General features: G+C 48.4%; 1 protein-coding gene across 2 annotated transcripts; it reads right to left on the bottom strand.

Annotated features, from left to right (window-relative positions):
- Positions 1-2,284: 2,284 nt before the first annotated feature.
- Positions 2,285-18,736, bottom strand: RNF122 (ring finger protein 122). 2 transcript variants are annotated; one of them, XM_024765073.1, is made up of 6 exons: positions 18,281-18,736; positions 11,969-12,125; positions 6,502-6,547; positions 6,143-6,184; positions 3,647-3,726; positions 2,285-3,376 (listed from the first exon to the last, which is right to left on the bottom strand). In XM_024765073.1, the coding sequence occupies exons 1-6, from the start codon at positions 18,303-18,305 to the stop codon at positions 3,262-3,264; spliced, it is 465 nt and encodes a 154-aa protein (XP_024620841.1). In that variant the 5' UTR covers positions 18,306-18,736; the 3' UTR covers positions 2,285-3,261. The 2 variants fall into 2 exon arrangements, with proteins under 2 accessions (XP_024620841.1, XP_024620840.1); XM_024765072.1 differs by having other exon boundaries at positions 3,647-3,729; positions 18,281-18,735.
- Positions 18,737-22,847: the final 4,111 nt, after the last annotated feature.

The following is a 22,847-nucleotide window of genomic DNA, read 5'->3' as shown; positions in this document are numbered from 1 at the left end:
GGTGTTTGCTTGCCATAGATAAGCTCGTTGAAGTCGGAATCCTGGTCTGTATGATTATCACCCAGCTTCTTTCCATTTTTTACCCTTTGAAACATGTCTAGAGTCAAATTTTTCAGTAATGGGAATAGTACTAAGCACAGTAGTTGCCCATCATGAATATTGTGTGCATGGATGAGATCACTGGCTTTGCTCCCAACTGATGTGCAGGTTTTAAAGACACTTTAGGATTCTCACCCTGTCAAGTCCCAGGTTCCTTGCACTACACAGAACTCTAACCCCCAACCCTTCCGCACTCCCACTTCACATGAATTCTTTGCACTCTCTGGCACCCACGGCGGTGAATCCTTGTGTCTTTTTCTGCACGTTACCCTCTCAAGCTCCAGCTCTCGTAATGTTTCCTTGCAGGCACCCCTGCTGTCACTTCCACACCAGTTGAGCTAAGAGTCTCTCTACCATGAGTTCCTCACCCAAATTAGTGTGCCCATGCCCTTCCCCAAGGCAAGGGCTGTCCTGTCTTCCAGCACCTGGCACAGTGCCTGGCCCAGGCAGCAGATGCTCTAGAAACTCTGAACTGAGTAACAAGACCACATTTACGACTATGAAATTGGGACTTGTGACTATTTAACTTGTGATCAGCTATTGATCAAATTCCACCTGATCAGCCAAAAAAATACCCAGTGTCCCTGTCTCTGTGTGCTGTGACACCATTCTACCAAGCTGTGTTGAAGCCTCAAAGGTAACACAAGGCATTCTTACCATCGTTTTGACGCCAAGACAGTGCTATTCAAATTTGCAACACAGACATTCTGGTGCTAACATTTTACTCAGAATACGCCAACACTGATGAGTTTTCCTTGAGATGAAGGGAAGCGGTGAGAGAGGAGCTGGAAAGGTTGAGGCCCACCTGGAAACCACCTGTTTCCCACCTCATTCCCGTGATGCATCCACCAGGAGGCTGCGGCAGGAGCTAGAGGGCTCTTTGTTTTGCCTGGGAAATGCATTGCATTCCCTGCACTGAAGCAAGCAGGCCCACCTGGAGAGGAGGAACTGGTGCTCTCAGTGAAGAGATCCAACCCTGCAGGGTTGGCAGCAACGAGCAGGGGGTAGAGGCTCCGAGGAGCAGCTGTTACTTCTCAGCGTGTGAAGAGGTGACAAGAACAGGCGCACCGTGGGGCAAAGGATGCCACCAAGACAGGTAGCGACAACTTCACCAGGACAGTCAGATGCCCAAGTGGCATCTTGGGTCTGCCCTGCCATGAGCACCAACTGTGCCAACAGGCTCCATGGCTCAACTGCAGGGTTGGGAGGGCATCAGACCTAACCTGTAGGTCTGGGTTCTCTGGAAGCACAGGCATCTTTTGTATGTCTGTGACCCACCACGACTTTGCTCAAGACCTACCAGGAAGTGGAAGGTGCGTTCCTAGGCAGCATAGTTGGGGAAACACATGAGTTTGTGGTCTGTTTTACTGCAACATTGATTTTTTTTTTTTCTGTTAAAGGCAAACAATAATACCTTCTACTTCTGAGATATTGTCTCAAATGACTTTTTTAAAAAGAAAATAAAATCTTGGAAGTATGAGGAAAAAAAAAAAAAAGAGATGCTGGACCATTGGCCCTGCCCTGTTCCACTGAGCGCGGGCCGACCACAGCCCAGCTGCTCCCTGCTTGTGATGGCTACGAAAATTGTTCCTGGCTCTCTCCGTCCATTTTGCAAACGCACGATCAACGCAGCACCCCTTTAAGACGTTGACAGAGCACAGTTGGAGGGCATGGGTGCCAGATCTGAGTGCAGCTGGGAGCATAAAAAGTTAGCAATACTTCTAGATGTAGTACACAGGGTAGGATGAGTCAGTGATTGTCAGCTAGTGGGTAAGAAAAAAAATGTAATCAGAGAAAGAAATCAAGCCTCCATGGTAGCAATGTGGACCTTTCCTGTGTTAAGAGCTCAGTGGCTTGAATTACAAGGAGAATTCTATGAATGACAAGTCTTGGTAGCTGGAATGCTACCTCAGCTGCATCAGCTTTCTTTCAAAATATTCTAGAAATCATGTGAATGAGCCTGGCTCAGTCAGGTCTTCAAGCACATTGATGTGAGTCCTAACCTATGCTGAACAGGTCATAATTAACGAATTCTTCTTGTCAAGGATCAGGAAACTTTGTGCACATGTATGTCTGCTCTGAGCATGGGAAAGTGAGAAGAGGCAGTTCGAGAACCTTGTTCCCTCTGTTGGCAGAAAAGGGCCAATGGACACAAGCCACAACCACAGGCACAAGGTTAGAGAAACTTGTTATTAAATTTAATTTGCTTTAAATACATACCTTTTTCCCACCCTCACCCACTTGGGGGAGGAACAGAAAACCCCTACCCCTTCCATTTGGGGGATTCCATGTATAAAGCCTGAGATGGTAAGGATGAAGTATAAAAATACTATTTACAAAGGGGAAGAGGGTGTCCACCGCGACCTTAATATCCAGACACCCCCATCCCCAGGCCCCCTTTTTGCTCCTTTAGAAAAAAACCCTGGGAATCCTTTTGGGTGTAGACCAAGCCCTTCCTCCGGGGCGGCGGATACTCAAACCCCAACACGGAATAGGAAGCTCTGAGATCAACCGAGGAACAGGGAACGGATAGCACCTCAGATCTCGGAGGGGCAGGGGGCTGCCCTCTACCCCTCTGTAGTCAGCAGGCCGGCCGGCCAGCCTTTGTTTCCATAGGTCCCATGTAAACATTGACTTTTCTTCTGTTCATCCCTGCTCTTCCCATTTCCTACAGAGCCTCCCTCGCTTCCACTGGAGGCACTTGGTTCCTCCATCTTTCCTTCCTTCCCTTCTAACCTTCCTCTGGAAGGAGCGGGGAGGTCACAGGTGGGGCAGAGCCCATCTCATTCCTTCTTCTAGGTCAGGGCAGCTTGTCCTCCTCAGCGGAACCCTCAAGGGGGTGTGCTCTAAGTTCTTGGCCAAATAGGAATGGATTTCTTTTCCCAGAGCAGGGACAAGGCGGGCAGATAGTCCAGTACCAGGATACAGTGGTCCTGATGGGCAAGACCATCAGAACTGAGTAGCAGGGAAGCAGGCTTCAGGAAGCAGAGAGGTGGGCAAGTCTAGTCTCACCCTGAGGCTGGAAGACCAGCCTGGCACCCCCACCCCTCCAGGTGAGCATGCCCATCACCACCCAACAGTCTTGTTCACTGCGGCTTCGCGGAAGGACCAGGCACCCGTGAGGCTAGAGGTCTTCTCCAGGCCTTGGTATGGAGGCAGCACTCACACCAGCTCATCCAATAGGATCCCGATGCTCTGGGTGGCCTCTGAGGGACCAGCAATGGACTTGTTACACATGGGGCAGACACAGCGTACTTCCAGCCACTTCACCAGACACCTGCAGGCAAGAGACGACCTGTTTTTCCCTAAGAAGATACCAATCTGCTCCAGCTGTCTTTTCATGGAGCCCAGCTGCTTCTCAGGACAAGAACCTTTCTATCCTCAACCTGGTCTAACCCCTCTGGCTTGCTTGGTGTCCAGACAGGATGAAGGGCATCACCGGCAAAGGGTAGATGGGAGGGGTCGGGATTGGAGGCTCTGGAAGATGCTCCCTGCTTATTTCTTTCAAAGCCACCCCGGGACACACATATCCACTGTGGACACTTACTTGCGGTGAAAGGCGTGTTGGCATGAGAGCACACCCAGCTCATCCTTCCCCTTGAAGTCTTCCAGACAGACTGCACAGGTCTGCTGTGGGAAGAAAGGGGCCTTGTGATAAGAGAAGGGGGAGAGCCTCACTCCTCCATCCTGAATACCCAGCACCTCATCCTCCAAGAGAGAACATCCACCCAAGAGAGAACTCACCCTGGCAGGGCGGTAGCCGTGAACCACAGGGGCCTGCTTTAGGTTTAAGTCGACCCAAATAAGCTGAAATTCAACGTTTAGTTCCTCAGTTACACTAGCCACATTTCAAGTGCTCAACAACTGAGAAGTGGTAAGTGGTCCCCACGCCGGATGGTCAGATAGAGAGCATTTTCTATCCTCAGATTTCCACTGGGCAGTGCTGTTATAGAGGAACCTTTTTTTTTTTTATATTTAAACTGAAGTATAGTTGAATTACAATGTTGTGTTAATTTCTGCTGTACAGCAAAGTGACTCAGTTATACACATTATGTTTTTTCATATTCTTTTCCAATTATTATATTATTATAGGATATTGAATATAATAGTTCCCTGTGCTATACAATAGGACCTTGTTGTTTATCCATTCTATATATCATAGTTTGCACCTGCTAATCCCAAGCTCCCAATCCGTCCCTGACCTCCCCCTCCTCCATCCTGAATCCCCAGCACCTCATCCTCCAAGAGAGAACATCCACCCAAGAGAGAACTCACCCTGGCAGGGCGGTAGCCGTGAACCACAGGGGCCTGCTTTAGGTTTAAGTCGACCCAAATAAGCTGAAATTCAACGTTTAGTTCCTCAGTTACACTAGCCACATTTCAAGTGCTCAACAGCTGAGAAGTGCTAAGTGGTCCCCACGCCGGATGGTCAGATAGAGAGCATTTTCTATCCTCAGATTTCCACTGGGCAGTGCTGTTATAGAGGAACCTTTTTTTTTTTTTTAATATTTAAACTGAAGTATAGTTGAATTACAATGTTGTGTTAATTTCTGCTGTACAGCAAAGTGACTCAGTTATACACATTATGTTTTTTCATATTCTTTTCCAATTATTATATTATTATAGGATATTGAATATAATAGGATATTGAATAAACCTTGTTGTTTATCCATTCTATATATCATAGTTTGCACCTGCTAATCCCAAGCTCCCAATCCGTCCCTCCCCTACCCGCCCCTCCCCTTGGCAAGCACAGGTCTGTTCTTTGTCTGTGAATCTGTTTCTGTTTTGTAGATAGGTTCATGTGTCATATTTTAAGATTCCACATGTAAGTGATATCACACGGTGTTTCTCTTTCTCTTTCTGACTTACCTCATTTAGGAGGATAATCTCTAGGTCCACCCACGTTGCTGTAAAGAGCATTATTTCATTCTTTTTTATGGCTGAGTAGTTATGATTTTTAACCCTTTCTAGCCTAGGACCTTTGGTGAGGGGGCACTTATCAATAACTAAAGGAGGGGGGTCTGGTGTATGGTTTACATTCTTTTTTTGCGGTACGCGGGCCTCTCACTGTTGTGGCCTCTCCCGTTGCGGAGCACAGGCTCCGGACGTGCAGGCTCAGTGGCCGTGGCTCATGGGCTCAGCTGCTCCGCGGCATGTGGGATATTCCCGGACCGGGGCACGAACCCGTGTCCCCTGCATGGGCAGGCGGACTCTCTACCACTGCGCCACCAGGGAAGCCCTGGTTTACATTCTTTAAGTCCAGCCTTACATCCCATTATAACCCCTTCAATCCCACCTGAATTACTCTTCTGGAGGAGAGCTAAAGAAACATTGGAACTTGTGGACATCATGACAGTGGACCCCAAAAAGAGGGATGAAATGAGGCCATGTCCAGGTAGAGTCTTGTGTGTAGTGAGACCTGTGATCCTCCCCACTCAGACGACCACACACACGCTCTCTGCAGGAGTGTCCATGGTTATGGAAGGAAGTCTTGGGAAATGAGTTAGGTGACCCCAAAGGCATAGGTGGGAAAGGAAGAGGAAATGGTGTAGTCCTAATGAGTCAGAGTTGAGGGGCCCCAGGTAGTGGGTGTGATGCGGGAGGGGAGGGGAATGGAGGGAAACAGGGAAGAACCTCAGGGCTGGACACACGCATCAGATCCACAGTCACCAGAGCATACACAAAGTTAACCTCTTTCAGACCAAGACCTGGGGTCTGAGCAGGGGAAAGTCACTGAAATCTGGCATGGAGTGGTCTTACCGTCTTCCCCATTAAGATTATGCCTAGTGGGCTTCCTGGGGCCGTGGGTCACACCATGTATCCAAACCCTTTCGTGATCCTTTTGTTTTCTGCCTGCGCTGGTTCAGTTCCAGACATAACGGATTCTGCATATTGATCACCTCCTGGGATGAGTTTTATTTGGCCCAAGGAAATAGGAAGGCAGGGACTAAAAAGGTTCCTGAAAAGGTCAGGCTGAGATTGCTGGAGAAGGTTTGCCTTACCCGCCGGGCACTCCCGCGACCTGTCCCAATGCACTCACCCCATATAACTGTAACTTCTTGGCATCACCTTTAAGCACCACCTGGGGAAAAAAGTGGAGGCCTGGTATCAGAAGCAACCAAACACAGGGGCCAGGTGGTATAGCTGCCAAGGAAGGGAGTGAGTCTTTGGCCCCACACAGGAGTGCCCCCGTGACCCTCCCGTGAAGGAGGAGGGCTTTGGGCCCTGCCTGGGCCCAGCCAGACTTGAGGACGGGGAAAGGAGTTAGCCTCAGAGGGGGCCAGAGGTGAGGCCAAGGGGGAGGCCAGGCCAGCTTAAACCTGCTCTCTCCCCACACCCCCTTCCCAAGCAGGGCTAATAGTGGATAAGGTCTCGGGGCAACACGTAGACTTTATTTACCTCTTTATATCCGTATCGTTCGCTCTGTGCCTGGTTCCGGAGTTTGCTGGGGAAGCAAGAAAGAGGGGAGAGAAGAGATCATTATGTCTTTGTACAAACAGCCATTCAGAGCAGGAGAGGCCGGCTGGCTGCTTGGGGCGTCCTTCTGGGGGTGGGGAGGTGTGCTTCCCATAGACACATGGAGTATGCACGGGACCCTCCGCAGGTCACCAGAGTGGGTTAAGGACTCAAGACTCTTACTCAGGTTCAACTGCCTCAAAACTCACTGCCAGCTCCCCCAGACTGGGGGCATCTCTGCAGAGCACCCTAATCCTGAGTTGGCCAAAAAGTTCGTTCGGGTTTTTCCATATGATGCGATGAGAAACCCGAACGAACTTTTTGGCCAACCCATAGTCCATTCGCCCTCCCTGCTGTCTCTGGTAGGTCACTTCCTTCAGGCTCCCCAAATATACAGGTCAACCATCTGCTTGCTAACTGTATGGAAGTAAGATTTTTTTTTTTTGGCCGTGCCACGCAGCTTGCAGGATCTCAGTTCCCTGATCAGGGACTGAACCCACGCCCTCGGCAGTGAAAGCACGGCGTCCTAATCACTGGACCACGAGGGAATTCCCAGAAGTTAGATATTCTTAAGAGGGACATTTCCACCAAGCCAGGGGAGCAGGATAAAGTCTGTTGAGCCTGGGGAATTTTCCACTCAGAGAACACAAGTATTCTGGAACCAGAGCACACGCCTGCCCCACTTCACAGCGCCAGGCCAACACAGGCAATTCCTTCTTTGTTTTCCTCTTTTTGTTTCAAGCTGGTGGCCCGCATACAACTGGACTCTCAATGGCCAAAACACAATGGCCAGAACACGCCGTTACTAATGGCAGGAGCACAATTGTGATGGAGGATTTGCAACGCCTCATGTCTGCACCAATTCCAAACAACTTCCAGAGGGAGAGACGTCCCTTTTTGCAGATGAGGAACACGGCGTCCAAAGAAGTTAAGTAACTTGCCCAAATGCCAGAGCTGGCTGGCAGCAGAGTCTGGATTTGAATCAAAGTCGATCTGATGACAGAGGCCGAGCTCTTCAGCACACACTGTGGCCTGCTTCACCAATTAGGTGGCACATACCATGGTCCTGAGAATATGTGATGGTTTTGGGAAACGCCCTTTCATCAACAAGCCTCTGACTCTGAATGGCTCACTATGCAGATGACTAGGACCATGATCACACATTGATCACAATTATTATTTTTTTTTTCCTGTTTTATTTTCAGTGAGGGAAACCTTCTGAATTACACAGGGAGCTCTATGTCCTCCTGTACTTGGGAACTAGATGGGGCTTTCTCTCCCACGGATCATTTCTACCAAAGAGCTGTGTTATTGGAAGGAAACCTGAGAAAACCAACAGGTTAGGTAGGATAGGGGTAGCAAACCACGGCGTCCTGAGAGCCAAATCCAGCTGACTGCTTGTTTCATAGGGCCTAGAAGCTAAGAATGGTACTTATTCTTAAATGGCTGAAAGCAGGAATCAAAAGAATATTTCATGCCATGTTAAAATTATATGAAACTCAAGTTCAATGCCTATAAAATTTTACTGGGGCAGAGCCACGTTATATTGGATTGGCCCAAAAGTTCATTTGGGGGTTTCCACAACATCTTAAGGAAAAACCTGAACGATCTTTTTTGGCCAACCCAATAGCTTATGTACCATCTATGGCTGCTTCTGCAAGGTAGGGCTGGGTGGTTCAGACAGAGATCATATGACCCGCAAAACCTATAATATCTGGCCTTTTGCAGAAAAAGATTGCTGGCCTGAGTTAGAGGCAGGGAATCTCCAATCACGAGCCTCAGTCGAAGGGAGCGAGGTAAGACGCCCCAAGAGCAACACCGAGATGCTGGAACCAGAGCGGAGGGGGGTGCAGAAGGTCTGGAAGAGCCGTATCTGATGCACAGCCAGGGGACAGGTTAAGATCGGGCTGCCGCCACCTCCATGGCTCCTAACAGGAGGTCAGGGGACAGGTGTTCCCCTGCCTTGGTCTGAAGGTGGCATCGGACAGTTTCTGGTCATTGGAGGGTTGGGCTAAGGGCCTAAACAGGGCTTGCACCATTCCACCCTTCCCTTTTTTTTTTTTTTTTTTTTTTTTTTGCACGGGCCTCTCACTGTTGTGGCCTCTCCCGTTGCGGAGCACAGGCTCCAGACGCGCAGGCTCAGCGGCCATGGCTCATGGGCCCAGCCGCTCCGCAGCACGTGGGATCCTCCCGGACCGGGGGGATGCACGAACCCGCGTCCCCTGCATTGGCAGGCGGACTCTCAACCACTGTGCCACCAGGGAAGCCCCCACCCTTACCTTTGTACTACTTTCATATATACACTGTGTCCCCACTTCCAAATGAGAGGGGCGGGGAAGGATGTACACAAAGCTTAAATAATCAAGTGCGACCTGCCTGATATTGGCTTAATCTGGGGAAGAAAGAAAGTGATCTCATCGCCGGGGTGCTCACAGCCACCTTCTGAGGGAGACGCCGCTGCTCTGCTAGGAGGTATGTACAGAGTAAATAAGGAAGTGGTGAGGAGTTGCTTCCTGACTCAGAACGAGGGGTTGTCCATCTCTTAAGCCTCGCCTGCCTCGCCTGCAACATGGCTACACTTACAGAGTACGTGCAGGGCCTTTCTGCTTGCTGTGTCGTAGGGTGCCTGGGGTGCCCTCCTTCTCCACCCTCGGCCCTTCCATCTGCCTAGCTCCCTTTAATGGTCTCACCTGAGGATCCTCCAAAAGCCTGACTCTTACAGCCTAAGACTATCTCTCGGAAGAGTCAAGCGCTTCAGAGCCACATTCTATATTCACTCTGCATGTAGATTTCCACGTCAGGAAGGTATAGATTGTGATGAAATGAGGCCGAAAGGGTTGCAAGGGAAACAAAGCAAAAAGCAGAGATCCTGGGCCATCCCAGCAGGGGATGGAGTGCCAACGACTCTGGACAGGTGGCCTTCTCAGCTGTTGGGTGAGCAAAGCAACTAAAAATACCCTGAATTCAATGAGACCATTTCTAGCCGCTGCCAGTGGGCTCTCCCCAGCTTTTCCCTTTTGCAACAAACAATGCAGCCAGGTCCCGAAAATAATGGTTCCTTTCCTGCCCAGTTGTACTTCACGGGCCCCTCCATCCTGTGTAGGGCAGAGATCAGCTCCTGCGGTCGGGGGATGGGAGTCAGGGAGACAGAAAGAGGGGGAGCAGAGGCTGGCCTTGGCCGATGAGCTCACCAGGTCAGGAGGGGGGTCACGGGCCTATTTTGGTTGAGGAGGAAACCGAGAAGCAGGGAGAGGAAGTGGCTTCTGTGCTTGTGTGTCTTTCTATATATAGACACTCCCAGGCTGCCACATGCCAGCAAGCCAGGGACAAACTGGCTTCGGGCAGACTGCAGGACAGAGGGCAGGGTGGCAAAGGGGCAGATTCCTGCAGGGGGAACAGGTGGCGCCGAGCAGCCCCGCAGTGGGGACAGCTTCTGTTATCATGTGGTTGCAGCTCTGTTCTTTAACTCCAGCCAAACAGAGAATAAATCAGCCATACCCAGAGCTCCCGGCCCGTCCTTCTGCAGGACCACGCTCTCTAGCTGCAAGGCAGCGGCCACGGATGCCACAGCTGTTCCCGTTCAAGGAAGAGGAATCGGAGAAGACCAACATCTAGAATCTGAAAGACTCTCCCTAACTGTCATCAGACTAGCTCACCTCTCCATCTTCCTGGATATAGGACCGTCGGCAGGTCTGTTACTGTCTGAGCATATGCATTTCCTCATTTATGAAGCAGAAGCAGGCTGGTACCGGAACTGGAGGCAAGTTCTGAGGACTAAGTAAGCTAAATGTTTTACAAAATGCTGACCATGATGCCTGGCACAAAGAAGGTACCTAGTAGAGAGTAGCTAAAACCCTAAGATCACACCTATCAGTGGCACCATCGGGAAATGAAGCCCGGTCACCCACATACTGGCTCAGAGTAATTTTGTAGATTTTCTTCTCTTGACCACGTTTGCAGCCTGGCATGGGTGTGCCTCTGCGCGTGTGTGTGTGTGCAGGGGCCAGAGTTGGTTTTACAGCCTCCTGCCAGCGTCACACAAAAATCTTTGCTATGTCTCCATCTTCCGTCTCTGGGGAGTTGTATAAATTGCTTCATATGGGGAGAGCGCAGTGGTTGGTGGTCAGGAAGACGGAAGAGTTTGCAGAAGAAAACTTAGGCTTGGGGAAAGGGGAGGGGTGGTGAGATATGGGAAATCTACCCTCACTTACTAATTAGATGCAAATTTTAGACTCTACCTCTTCTGCAAAGACTTGTAAGTGGAAAATTCCAGTCCCGGGGACTTTTTAAAGTCCTGAGAAAGAGGGAGCCCAAGGTATGGACGGGGAGCACAAGAGAGCAGGGCCCACGGGCACCTCCCCTTCTTAAGAGGGAGCTCCTCCAGCCCTAGGAATCTGGACAAGGATCTATTTTCCCCCAGCCTCCTGCCAGGTGAAGCACTCAAACCCACTGGGACATCTCAGTGGGGAACAGGAACTCCTTTTTCCTTCATCTTAATTTAATCTTCTTAGGTGATTTGATCAGACACCAGCCTAGACCCCAGCTGACATCCGTCTACCCAGGCGTTGGGTGATCACGTGTTTGTGTATGGGGGGTTGTGTGGCTTGGTTATCACAATGGCTCTCAGGACCATTAGCACATTCTAATGGTCAGGGGTGTCCAGTGTTCCCCAAAGCACAAGACAGTCCCATACAATGAGGAATTGTTAATACCAACAGGGCACCCTAGTCAGAAACACTACTGTATTTTCCACTCTGAATACCAGGCATGCCCCACATTTTTTTTTTTTTTTTTTTCCCTGCCCCACATTTTTGATAGAAAACAGCCACGAGTTCCCGTGTCTGCAAGTGAAGAAAACAGTTCCTGGAGCTTGGCTAGCACGGCCACGCTCAAGAAGGGATGGTTTTCGGTTTTTTCTCTCTCAAACATAAGAGCTCACAAGGCAGAACAAATAAGCGGCTCTGCAGACACCAGCTTGCTAATATTAGCATCTGGAGGGATGACAGCAGGACTTCCCAGGAGGGCAGAGGATCATGACATTGGTGTAATGATGCCTCCCATCCCTGGCCATCCAGAGAATGTGAATGGGCGGAGAGAGACAGCTAGGGACCACTGATGATATCACCTGGACGGTCATTCTAGGCAACCTGAGAACAACTGGCCAAAGGGTGGGAACGCAGCCCCAACCCATGCTGACCTTATAGGCTCTCCAACAACTTGACAGGCTGACGTAAATAGAAACACCAGGCCTCAGGGGCCCAGCCAAGGGCAGGACCAAGTCCTGTCCTCAAAGCAGCTGACCCGGCTGGAGGCTGGTGACTCTGTGACTGGAGCCTCACTCAGCTCACCCGACCCACGGCCGCCGCCTCCTAGACTCCCCCAAGCCCAGATCAGCCAGCAAGCCGCCCACCTGATGAAATAGCAGCAGAAGATGAGGCTGAGCATGAAGACGAAGATGCCCGTGCCGAAGATGACCATGTAGATGTTGAGGGGAAGGTCCTGGAAACTGATGGGTGGCATCGAGCAGGACTTGTTGGTGCTCACCAGTCCCAGGCCGCAGAAACACCCTGCAAAGAACGGGAGGGAAAGTATTACGACAGTGGGAAATTTACCACTGGGGCCACTCTGTGTGAGCAAGGATGCAGGGAGAAATGGCAAACCTCTGACTCGGGGGCTTTTTTTTTTTAATCGGAGTCTAGTTGATTTACAATGTTGTGTTAGTTGCTGGTGTACAGCAAAGTGATTCAGTTATACATGTATATATACTTTTTCATATTCTTTTCCGTGACGGTTTATTACAGAATATTGAATATAGTTCCCTGTGCTATACAGTAGGTGCTTGTTGTTTATCTATTTTATATACAGTAGTTTGTATCTGTTAATCCCAAACTCCTAATTTACCCTTCCCTGATTCCCTCTCCCCTTTGGTAACCATAAGTTTGTTTTCTATGTCTGTGAGTCTGTTTCTGTTTTGTAAATAAGTTCACTTGTATCATATTTTAGATTCCACATACAGGTGATATCATAGGATATTTGTCTTTCTCTGACTTACTTCGCTTAGTATGATCGTCTCTAGGTCCATCCATGTTGCTGCCAATAGTGTTATTTCATTCTTTTTTATGGCTGAGTGATATCCATTATGTATATATACCACATCTTGATATCCATTCATCTGTGGATGGACACTTGGGTTGCTTCCATGCCTTGGCTATTGTAAGCACTGCTGCTGTGAACATTAGGGTGCATGTATCTTTTCGAATTAGAGTTTTCTCCAGATGTATGTCCAGGAGTGGGATTGCTGGATCATATAGCTATTTTTAGTTTTTTAAGGAACCTCCATACTGTTTTCCGTCGTGGCTGCACCAATTTACATTCCAGGGGCTTATATCTGTACCCTAGTTCCAACACTTACTAGCTACATGATCTTGGGTAAATTATTTAACCAAGCTACGAAATGGGATCATACACACAGTACTTAAACCAGCATCCCCATCTAGGGGATCAAGGATTCAGGCAATGGGCGGAAAATGGAAAACTCACTTCCATCAGGGAGAAGCCTATACAGTGCAGTAGGAAAATGAAGAGCCTTAGGTGAGGAAAGGTACACTTGGGCTCCAATCCCACCTCTCCCTAGCTATGTGACCTTTAGGAAATTACCTCGCTAAGCTCCACTTTTTCACAGGAAAACAAGCAATGTGCAGAGAGTACCGAAAACGATGGCGTAAGAAATACGCTTTGTAAATTGCAAAGTGCAGTTGCAAAGGTCATTTGTCATTATTAAGCTACCTGCTCCAGAAGCCAAACTGCACCAGGGTCAGAATAGAAATTGCTCACTCTGAGGCTGGGCCAGCATTCCAGAAAGGCACGGGGGGAGGGGGGGTCACATCCCCCCAAAACACCTGGAAGGGTGGCAGCCAAGTTATAGCTGGAAAGAGAGAAGTTCAATATCAAGCTGGTGGCAGAGAGGACAAGGAAAGAAGAAGGATGTTGTCAGTTGAGTTGCTGGATTAAGCAATCCTAGAGCCACTATCTTGGGACTACTGGTTCTGAGAATTAGTAAATTTTCTATCATGTTTACAAAGAAAAAAAAAAAAAGGATTTAACCACAAGCCAGTTGAGTGTTTTTTCCTGTTTGCAGGCAAAAACTATCAATGATCCGAAAGGTAAGCCTCAAACTCTTGGATTTCAGGAAGTGCTGGGACAAGAAGGTTAGACTTTACCATACACCTGCTATCACCCAAGCACATTCTCAAGCTATAACTTGACCTTTGTAATAAGGCCACTGTGAAATGTTACTCCCCACCCCACCATGGGGAAAAAAGACTCAATCATCATTAAACAATGTGTGTACAGTCAAACAGCTAAGAAAGTCTGGCTTCAAAGCCCTCTGGGGAATTCCCTGGTGGTTCAGTGGTTAGGACTCCATGCTTTCACTGCCGAGGGCGCGGGTTCAGTACCTGGTCAAGGAACTGAGATCCTGCGAGGTGTGCGGAGGTGGGTGAACCTCTCTAGACTCAAGCCCTCAATGTGGGTTTTAAGTACTTTCCTGACGTCGTGGTTAGGAGACAGATCACCATTAATACACTTTGGAATCCTACACCGTAATTAGCGAAGCAACCCCAACTCAGCAGAAAGACTGGCTTGAAAGACTGGAGTCATCTTTGACCTCATACATCTCAGCCCTCTTCATCCCCGAGATCAATCTAGTGATCGATATAATGAACCTCCCCCTCCAAACCTCTTTCAGATTGTGTGCCAACTGTACTGCCAAGTCTCTATTCCAGACAGACTTTGGAGCCCAATTCTACTCCAAGTGCCTATTAATTGATGTCTAGTCCCTCCTCTAATTTAGCCCACATGTGTGACATTTCCTTCCACTTGGTTTCTAGCATGTATTTCCCAAACTCATGACTGTCTTCAAGTCCTCCTAAACACGTGTGCGTTGGGTCCCCTCTTTACCTCCCCGACTCAGTATCCTCCAGCATCACCCCAGGTGGGCCAGCCTCCTCTCTAATTCTTGCCCATCTCTATCTTCACCTGCCTCCACACCTTTGTTCATGAAGCTTTCTCTGCCTGAAACTCCCTCTCCTTCCCCAAAGTCCCCCAAACCTGGTCTTTGTGATATTCCAGGGACTCCCCACCCCGAAATCTATAGCGCCCACAGCCTGTACCACGTGTTCCAGCTCTGGCACACTCCGTAACCATCTTATGTTGCCCCACTGTTCCTAGAATCAACTTCATTTAACTCGAACAGGCATTAAGCAGTGATTACATGACAAGTACCACAACAGACACTGAAGATAAAAAAGCAAAGAAGAAAGACAAGATGATTTTATCGTCTAGGGAAGAAGACAGACACAAAGGTTTTCATCATACAAAGTGAGGCCCGTGGTAGAGGTGTGATTATGTACAATCCTGAGATCAGAGATGAGGGATTCTAACAAGCCTGAGTGCTCCTGGGTCTGAGGACAGCAAAGTGGACTTCTGTACATTCTCCAGTGCCTACCCTCGTGCTTGGCGTGTTTTCAATAACTGGTTAACAGATAAATAACTCGTGATTTTTCTCAAGACGATCTGGTCATCTTGGCAAAAGCTCCCACTTCAAAGTAAGGAGACTGAAGTTTGGGAAAATTGCCCAGAAACTGCCCTCAGCTAACAGATGACCAGTCAACCAACAAGTACTGCTGCTGGCTTGATTGATACACCGACCTAGACACTGTGGGGAAACAAAAAGTAAAAGTAGTTCTTATCCTGAAAAGACTTTTTGGTTAAAGATGGAAAAAAAATTAATGAGCTACTAAACTTTGTCCAGCCTTTGCTTCTGAGCCTCCAGCTTGGGTTAGAAAGTTTTCACCACTCCTTCACCCTCCACTTAAATATTTGATCTCTGTGGGCCAAAAGAGATCAATTTTCCATGAAGACATCATGGTGGACTGGCCAGGGAGGGACAGTTTTCTGTCTACTGTGGAAAGGGGCCTTTCGGCTTCTCTTCCATGGAACTCCGTCCTCAATGCCAAGAGGCCTTCTTCCCCACCAGGCACATCTCCCTAACCCTGTCTCATCAACTGTTGATGCCGTAAGAGGGTCTAACCCTCAACCTGCCTTTGCTCTCCACGAGCTGGATCCCGGCATCTTTAGGGTCCCAAAGAACTTCCCTGGATTCCCTGCTCTGGGAACTTGCACAGCAATGGCCATAGCGAATGCAGAGGGTTTACATGTATTCACTCTGGAGGCACTCTGGCCTCAGCACTTTATCAGTTTATCTTGACCATGTTATCTTGCTGAGAGAAGCTTCCCCTGGGGCTCCAGGATTCAGTCAGTGAGTTTGGGACTTTCTGTGATAAAGAAGTATGGGGGAGAAGAGCTTCATAGCTGAGAAGAGATGGTCCATTTGCTTGCATTCTGATTAAAAAGAAGTGAGAAAAGTATACCTTGGGCTAAAACCTGACAGTGGAGTAGTTTTTCCTCTAAACTTATAAGGACAGAATACCAACCCCAGGAAAAAGGGGGCTTTAGATATTTTTCACAAAGGTGTGCGGAGAAGGATTGCTTCTTCACTGGAGTCAGAAAAGTCATCTCTCTGTCACTTTAAGAAGTGACAAGAGGGACTTCCCTGGTGGTGTAGTGGTTAAGAATCCACCTGCCAGTGCAGGGGACACGGGTTTGAGCCCTGCTCCCAGAAGATCCCACATGTCGCAGAGCAACTAAGCCCGTGCGCCACAACTACTGAGCCTGCGCTCTAGAGCCTGTGAGCCACAACTACTGAGCCTGCACTGTAGAGCCCGTGAGCTTAGAGCCCGTGCTCTGCAACAAGAGAAGCCATCGCAATGAGAAGCCCGGGCACCACAACTAGAGAAAGCCTGCACGCAGCAACGAAGGACCAATGCAGCCAAAAATAAAATTTAAAATTTTTTTTAAATTTTAAAAATAACAAAGAAATGACAAGAACAGGGAACTATATTCAGTATCCTGTGATAAACCGTAATGGCAAAGAATATAAAAAAAGAATATCTATATGTGTAATAACTGAGTCACTTTGCTGTACAGCAGAGATGGACACAAGATTGTAAATCAGCTACACTTCAGTAAACAAAAAAAATTGAAAAAAAAAGTGAAAAGAAACACAACACTGTAAATCAACTATACTTCAATAAAAATCAAATAAATTAAAAAAAAAAAGAAGTGAAAAGATAAAGCAGCAAGTCCTCTGCTGGTCTAAACCCTCACAGGAAAGGGGGCTGCCCAGAAGAAAGGCTAGTGTTAGTGACGGCCACCTTGGTTCTTCTCCTGAAGTCTGTTCCATTGTTTCCCCCGACCTATGAAAGCCTTGACATCAGAATGTTTCGTATCTGAGCAGCGGGCCGGGAGCTGGAGTGACGTCACGAGAAGGGCTGGCCAAGAAAGACCAGTGGATCTGGGAAACGCTTCTCCTTCCCAGCCAACAGGAATCTTTCCCAGATGCTGGGATGCACCGTCCTTCCTCATCCCACCCCCTCGTCCCCACTCAGGCAATGCTGCCTATCACACACACAGCTGGGTTCATTTTCAGGAAATTAGATCCTACCAGCAAGAGGAAGAGGGGGATGGGGGCCCCCTTATACACATGCTGCCCAAACCCTGCCTTAAAACAAAAGCCTCTTGAAATAATTAATGCAAGATCTGGCAAGAGTCTGCTCTCAATAATGGATTCCCACCCCCCTAACTAGCCAGCCTACCCTACTGAGAGATAAAGCCAGCTGCTTGGGTCCCCCCGGTCCCCTTCCCCCTTTCACCAGAAGTGCCTCCGCCGCGCTCCCCCCTTTCACCAGAAAGTCTCCAAGCTTTAGAACAACGCAGTCAAGATCCTAGGGCCACTGGAGGGTATTAGGAGCCGAAGTTTTGAACTGACCCGCCCAGAAGGGCCCTCTCTTCAGGTAGGTAGCCTGAGCGAGGAACCAGACCCAAGCCCAATCTCTATGCATCACCTGAACCGCTAAAAGCCTCAGGTGGGATGAATTTAGCATCACCCAGGCCGGGGTGGGAGGGGTGGTCGGGTCTGGAGGCGCGGCCACCGCCGAGGCACGGGAGCTAGTCTGGCCTTGGGGCCCGTGAGCACAGCTCTCCAGGCAAGCCCTGCTCTCAAGGGTAGCCGGGCGCCGAAAACTCTGCAAGGCTTTATCAATCCAATAAAGCCACGCTCATTAGTCCGGCGTCTTCCACCGTCACAAAGCCCCCTCCGCCGCCCGTGCGAAGCCAACAAAGGCGCAGAGGAAGCCGCCCCGGCGCGCCACCCCGCACGCCGCATTGTATACATATTTAAAATAGCCTGAAAAGTTTCAGGCCAGGAACTTGAGCTCCCTCTAGGAGATCCGAGCCCGAGCGCGGATTTAATTCTCCGACAACCACAACAAAGAACAGAGTTTGAGCGCACAAAGCCAAGGGAAGGGGGTAGGAGTGCGAAGCCGCCACACAAAGGCCGGGAACCCCTCGGCTCCCACGCCCCCCGCCCGCCGCCCGCTCAAGAGATCCTTCCCAGCCCTGGAGTTAAACCTGAATATTTTTTCCCCCCAAATTCCGCGGTGTGCAGAGCAGAGTCGGGCGCCAGGACGCCTCCCCGCCGGTCCCGTTTCAGGAAAAACTTGGCTCAAGAGGGAGAACGAGCCCTTGGATCTGAAGCCTGGCGCCCCGCTCTCCGCGTCTCTGGCCGGCTCCGCACCCCTCGCCTTCCCGGCCCGGGACTCACCGTTACACCACTGGAATGGGTGCATCAATGAACTCTCGGCTGGCTTCCTCAGGCGAACGAACGCAGGCGGCGGGTCTGGCAGGGGGGGTGGGCGCACCGGCTGGCGGGGTCGCAGGAGGGACGGATGAGGTGCGCGGTAGCCGCCTTCCTCTGCAAGTCGAACTCCCTCCGCAGCGGGGGGCTTCGGCTAGGTGGGTTTTAGAGCAACAAAGAGGAAAGAAGAGAAAACAAACAGAAGGGCCCCCGGATCAAAGCACCGCGGAGAAAAAGCAGGAAGGGCCCCGGGGCTGGTGGGGGGCGGGGAGCTGCGGGGCGCCGCAGGGCCGGGTGGAGGCGCCGGGTTGACAGAGGAGGGAAAAGCCTTAGCCCGAGGCGCGATCCAGTTGCCTGGGCGCAGAAGGTAGAAGCCAGGGACTTCGAAACTGACACGGTGCGCGCACGCCCCCCTCCCTTATACTCCCCAGCCCCCTGCCCCGGGAAACTCCGCCCCCTTGCCGTCACCCGCCCTCTGGCCAATGGGAGCCTTCCTCTGGTCCCCGGGCATTATTTGCAGGTCTGCCCGGATCGGAGGGTGGGGAGCATCTTTGCTCCTCGGGCGCCTCCCCACTTCAGCTTCCCAGTCCTTGGGATACTTGAGAGAGAAGCGCGCGGCGCGGTGGGATGGCCAGAGCAGCCGGGGCCAGCCTCCCCCGCTAGGAAAGCGGAGGAAACGGAACAATTAGTGCCACATTGTTTTCTGCCTCCAGATCTGTTACTGTTTAGCATTTCTATAGCTCTTTGAGAAGCCAGCTCCGGGGAGTGGTTACATTTCTGCCCAGATGGCAAGAACTTGGTCCTAGGTGGCGGCTCGCACGTTCCTTTGCTCGCTTCCAAGCGAAGTTTGCAGCAACAAGGTTGGACCAAGAGATTATCATGCTAAGTAAAGTAAGTCAGAGAAAGACAAATATCGTATGATAAACCTTATATGTGGAATCTATAAAAAATGATACAAATGAACTTATTTACAAAACAGAAATAGACTCACAGACAGAAAACAAAGTTATGGTTGGTTACCAAAGGGGAGAGGGAGGGATAAATTAAAAGTTTGGAATTAACAGATACACACTACTATAGATAAAATAGATGAACAATAAGGACCTACTGTACAGCACAGGGAACTATATTCAACATCTTGTCATAACCTATAATGGAAAAGAATCTGAAAAAGAATATCTGAATCACTTTGCTGTACACCTGAAAGTAACAACATTGTAAATCAACTATACTTCAATAAAATTAATTAATTAATTAATAATAAAATAAATAAATTGCCGAATAGAATTCCATTGTATAACAAAACTTTGTTCACCAGTTGTTGGATATTTGAGTTATTTCCAGTTTGGGGCTATTAAAAATAAAGGTGTTCAGAACAAAACGAACAAAGAAAAAAGAGGGAACTGAAGCCAGGATTTGAAGTAGATGAATTAGGAAGGTGAGATCTGGAAAGTGCTTTAGCTGTCTTCTTATTTTTGGAGAGCCGTCACCCCACCCCCCACCCCCAGTTTTATAAACAAGGAACTAAGGCCTGAAGCTTAAGCTTAAGGTAGACTTATCAGGGCTCTAAGCTCCTGAGCAGCAGAATCAAACCCAGACATCCACACTGGCAATACCATAAGGGCAGCATCTTCAGCATCTAGCACCACACAGATGTTGAAGAAATAGTTGGAAGAAAGGCTGAATCTCTTAACTTCCTGTCCAATGTGATGATTTCTTTTACCTGACATTGCATTGTTTCTGTCTCTCTTTCCCTTTCTTCCTGCCTTTCTTTCTTTATCTCCCTTCCTCCCTCCTTTCTCTTCCTTCCTTCCTTCCTTTCTTTCTTTCTTTCTCCCTCCCTTCCTTCCTTCCTTTCTTTTCTTTCTTTCTGTCTCTCTCCTTCTTTTTCTATCTTCCTTTCCTTCTCCCTCCCTCCCTCTGTCCCTTCATTTGTCTCTTCCTCTGCCTCCTTTTTCCTTACTTTGTCTTTCTGTCTGTAGTTTTTTCAGAACATATTCACTGAGAGCCTACTTTATGCCAAGAACTGTTTCACTGGAGACCCATCAATGTCCTCAAGCCTGCTCTCCTGGGATTTACATTGCATGAGGAGGTAAACAGTAAGCAAACAAGAGAACAAATAAGAATGACTCAATCTAATCTTCCTATTAGACTTAATGTCTTAATTGAAGCTAAGTACTTTCCCTGACTCTTGAGAGTTTGTAACACTCACATAAGACTATGAGAATCAGAACTTTGTCATTTAAAAGCATGATGGTTAAGGTATCAAATGACTTGGCCAAGATCACTTAGCAATCTGCAAAAATAGTTTAGCACTTACATAATTGTCTGAAAACAATTGTTTTTCTTTATGAGCTACTCTGGAAGGGCATCATGGACAGATCCAACTAATTTCATCTCCTAATTGGACGATTACAAAAGCTTCCTAATTGGTCTCTCTGTCTCTAGTCTATGTCTTAGACTTTAGAGCCTGCAAGAATCACCCTTATGTGAGAGATGTTACATATGCAGACTCTCGGATCTCAAGCCTGGAGATTCTGATTCAGTAGTTAAAAGTGGTCCCCAGAAGTGTTCATTTACCATGCCTTCCCCGCTCCACCACCAAATTCTCATGCAGTTATGCTGAAAGAAATAATGCTCTGATCTTACTCTCAAATCCATCCTCTCTGCTGGCCCCAGAGTTATCTTTCTAAAACATAAGTCTCATCATTTCTTTCTCTTGCTTAACAACGTCTATTGGTTCCTGGTGTTTACAGGACAAAGTTAAACTCTAGAGTGTGCCATTCAAATCATTTCTTTTTTTTTTTTTCCTGCACCTCGTGGCTTGCGGGGATCTTATTACAGTTCCCTGACCAGGGATTGAACGCGCCTGCTTGTCAATGAAAGTGTGGAGTCCTAACCACTGGACCACCAGGGAATTCCCTCAAATCGTTTCAGTCTGGCCTTTGCTTGTCACCCTAATGCCAAATGCACCCTCTCCCTCTCCATACACTTAATCAGCCACGAAGCTTCTACTGTTGTTCCTTGAATATATTCTTTCTTGATTGCGATTTTGTCCATGGTAGTGCTTATGTTTGGAATGCTCTTTTTCTTTCTATGCCTGACATTTTGTAAGATTCGCTAAAAATTCACCTCTTCTGTGGCCGACCATTGTCAGCTTTCCCCTCTCTCCGTCTCTTTGAACATGTTTCATGTACAATGTAGTATGTAGTGGGATTATCAAAATAATTATATGATTTCCTGAATTTGATCCCTTCATGAGCCCTCCTCATAAGAGATTTTTTCAAGGGCATGAATCATTTTTGTGGTGGTTCCAGTGTCTGGTTCAATAAATTTTTTTTGGAATGTATGTGCGTGTGAGTATATAAATTACCATACAATTTGAGCCATATTCTCAGCACACTATAGAGGATTAAAACAACAACAATAGTAGAGTTGTTACTCATTCAGTAGTTCTATTTATTGGCTCAGGGGAAAGGTGTTGATAGGTGAGTCAGATGGTATTAAGGAATTCCTGCTAGGTACCTCTAGGGCACACCTGTGAAAGAGGGCGAGCCTTTGAAGGGAAAATTGACAGGAAGTGAGGAATACCTCTTCCCTGCCTTAGGCTAAGGAACCCAGGTGGGAAGACACTCTAAAGGTAAGAATAGTGGAAATTCTCATGGAGACACAGCTGGTCAATTAGGGCAGTGGACATGGGCCGTGAGTACAATCACCAGAAATTTCTTTAACAATTCGTGTGTTAAGCCTGACGTTTTAAGCATTCACTAAGGTCTTCTGAGGCACTCAAGGACTCTAATTTAGGAAACCCAATGCATCCCTTCCCAATCTCCCACCCTCATCCCTCCTGGCCATTGTGGCCTTAGGGCAGTGCCCCCAAATAATGGCTTAGATTGGAAGATATAGGTTGAAGGAAGGGCTTTGGTCTTAAGCCTGCTTCTCCAGTGGTTAGGGCTCCGGGCTTCCACTGCATCCACTGTGGGGGGGGCATGGGTTCAATCCCTGATTGGGGAACTTAAGTTCCCACATGCTGTGTGGTATGGCCAAAAACCAACCAAACGAACAAAAGGTCGGTTCAGTGCGGCATTTTCGTGGACTAAAGGGCTGTATCAAAAAGAAGTTGATTTCTCACATCATGTCAGTGCAACTTAGATAACTCACCTTCCCCCCAACGTCAACCAATGATGCTTCATATGCCCAGCTTCTTGCAAATCGGGAAGACAAGTCTGGTTGTTTTGTGAGGAAGAAACGGAAACAGTAAAGAAGATGATGGATTCTACATCCAAAGCCAAAGCCACTTGAGAAGTCTGAAGTAGAATTATGTTTCTAAATCTTCCATGGCAAGAGAGAAAAGTAATACTAAACCCCCAGAAAAACTTCTAAGGAGTCAGGGACTCTCTTCATTTTCAAGGCCGCACCTCAACATCCTCTTATACACCCCCAAAGCCCCCTCATTTTAAGGGCTTGTTAGCACTAGAGAATCGTATTACGGAGAGAGAGTTAATTCTGTGGAAGAGCGTTGAGACCAGAAACC

Source organism: Neophocaena asiaeorientalis, unplaced genomic scaffold (assembly GCF_003031525.2).
Source record: "Neophocaena asiaeorientalis asiaeorientalis breed wild unplaced genomic scaffold, Neophocaena_asiaeorientalis_V1.1 scaffold14, whole genome shotgun sequence".
Taxonomy (NCBI): Eukaryota; Metazoa; Chordata; class Mammalia; order Artiodactyla; family Phocoenidae; genus Neophocaena; species Neophocaena asiaeorientalis.
This window is presented reverse-complemented; position numbering and strand designations above follow the sequence as displayed.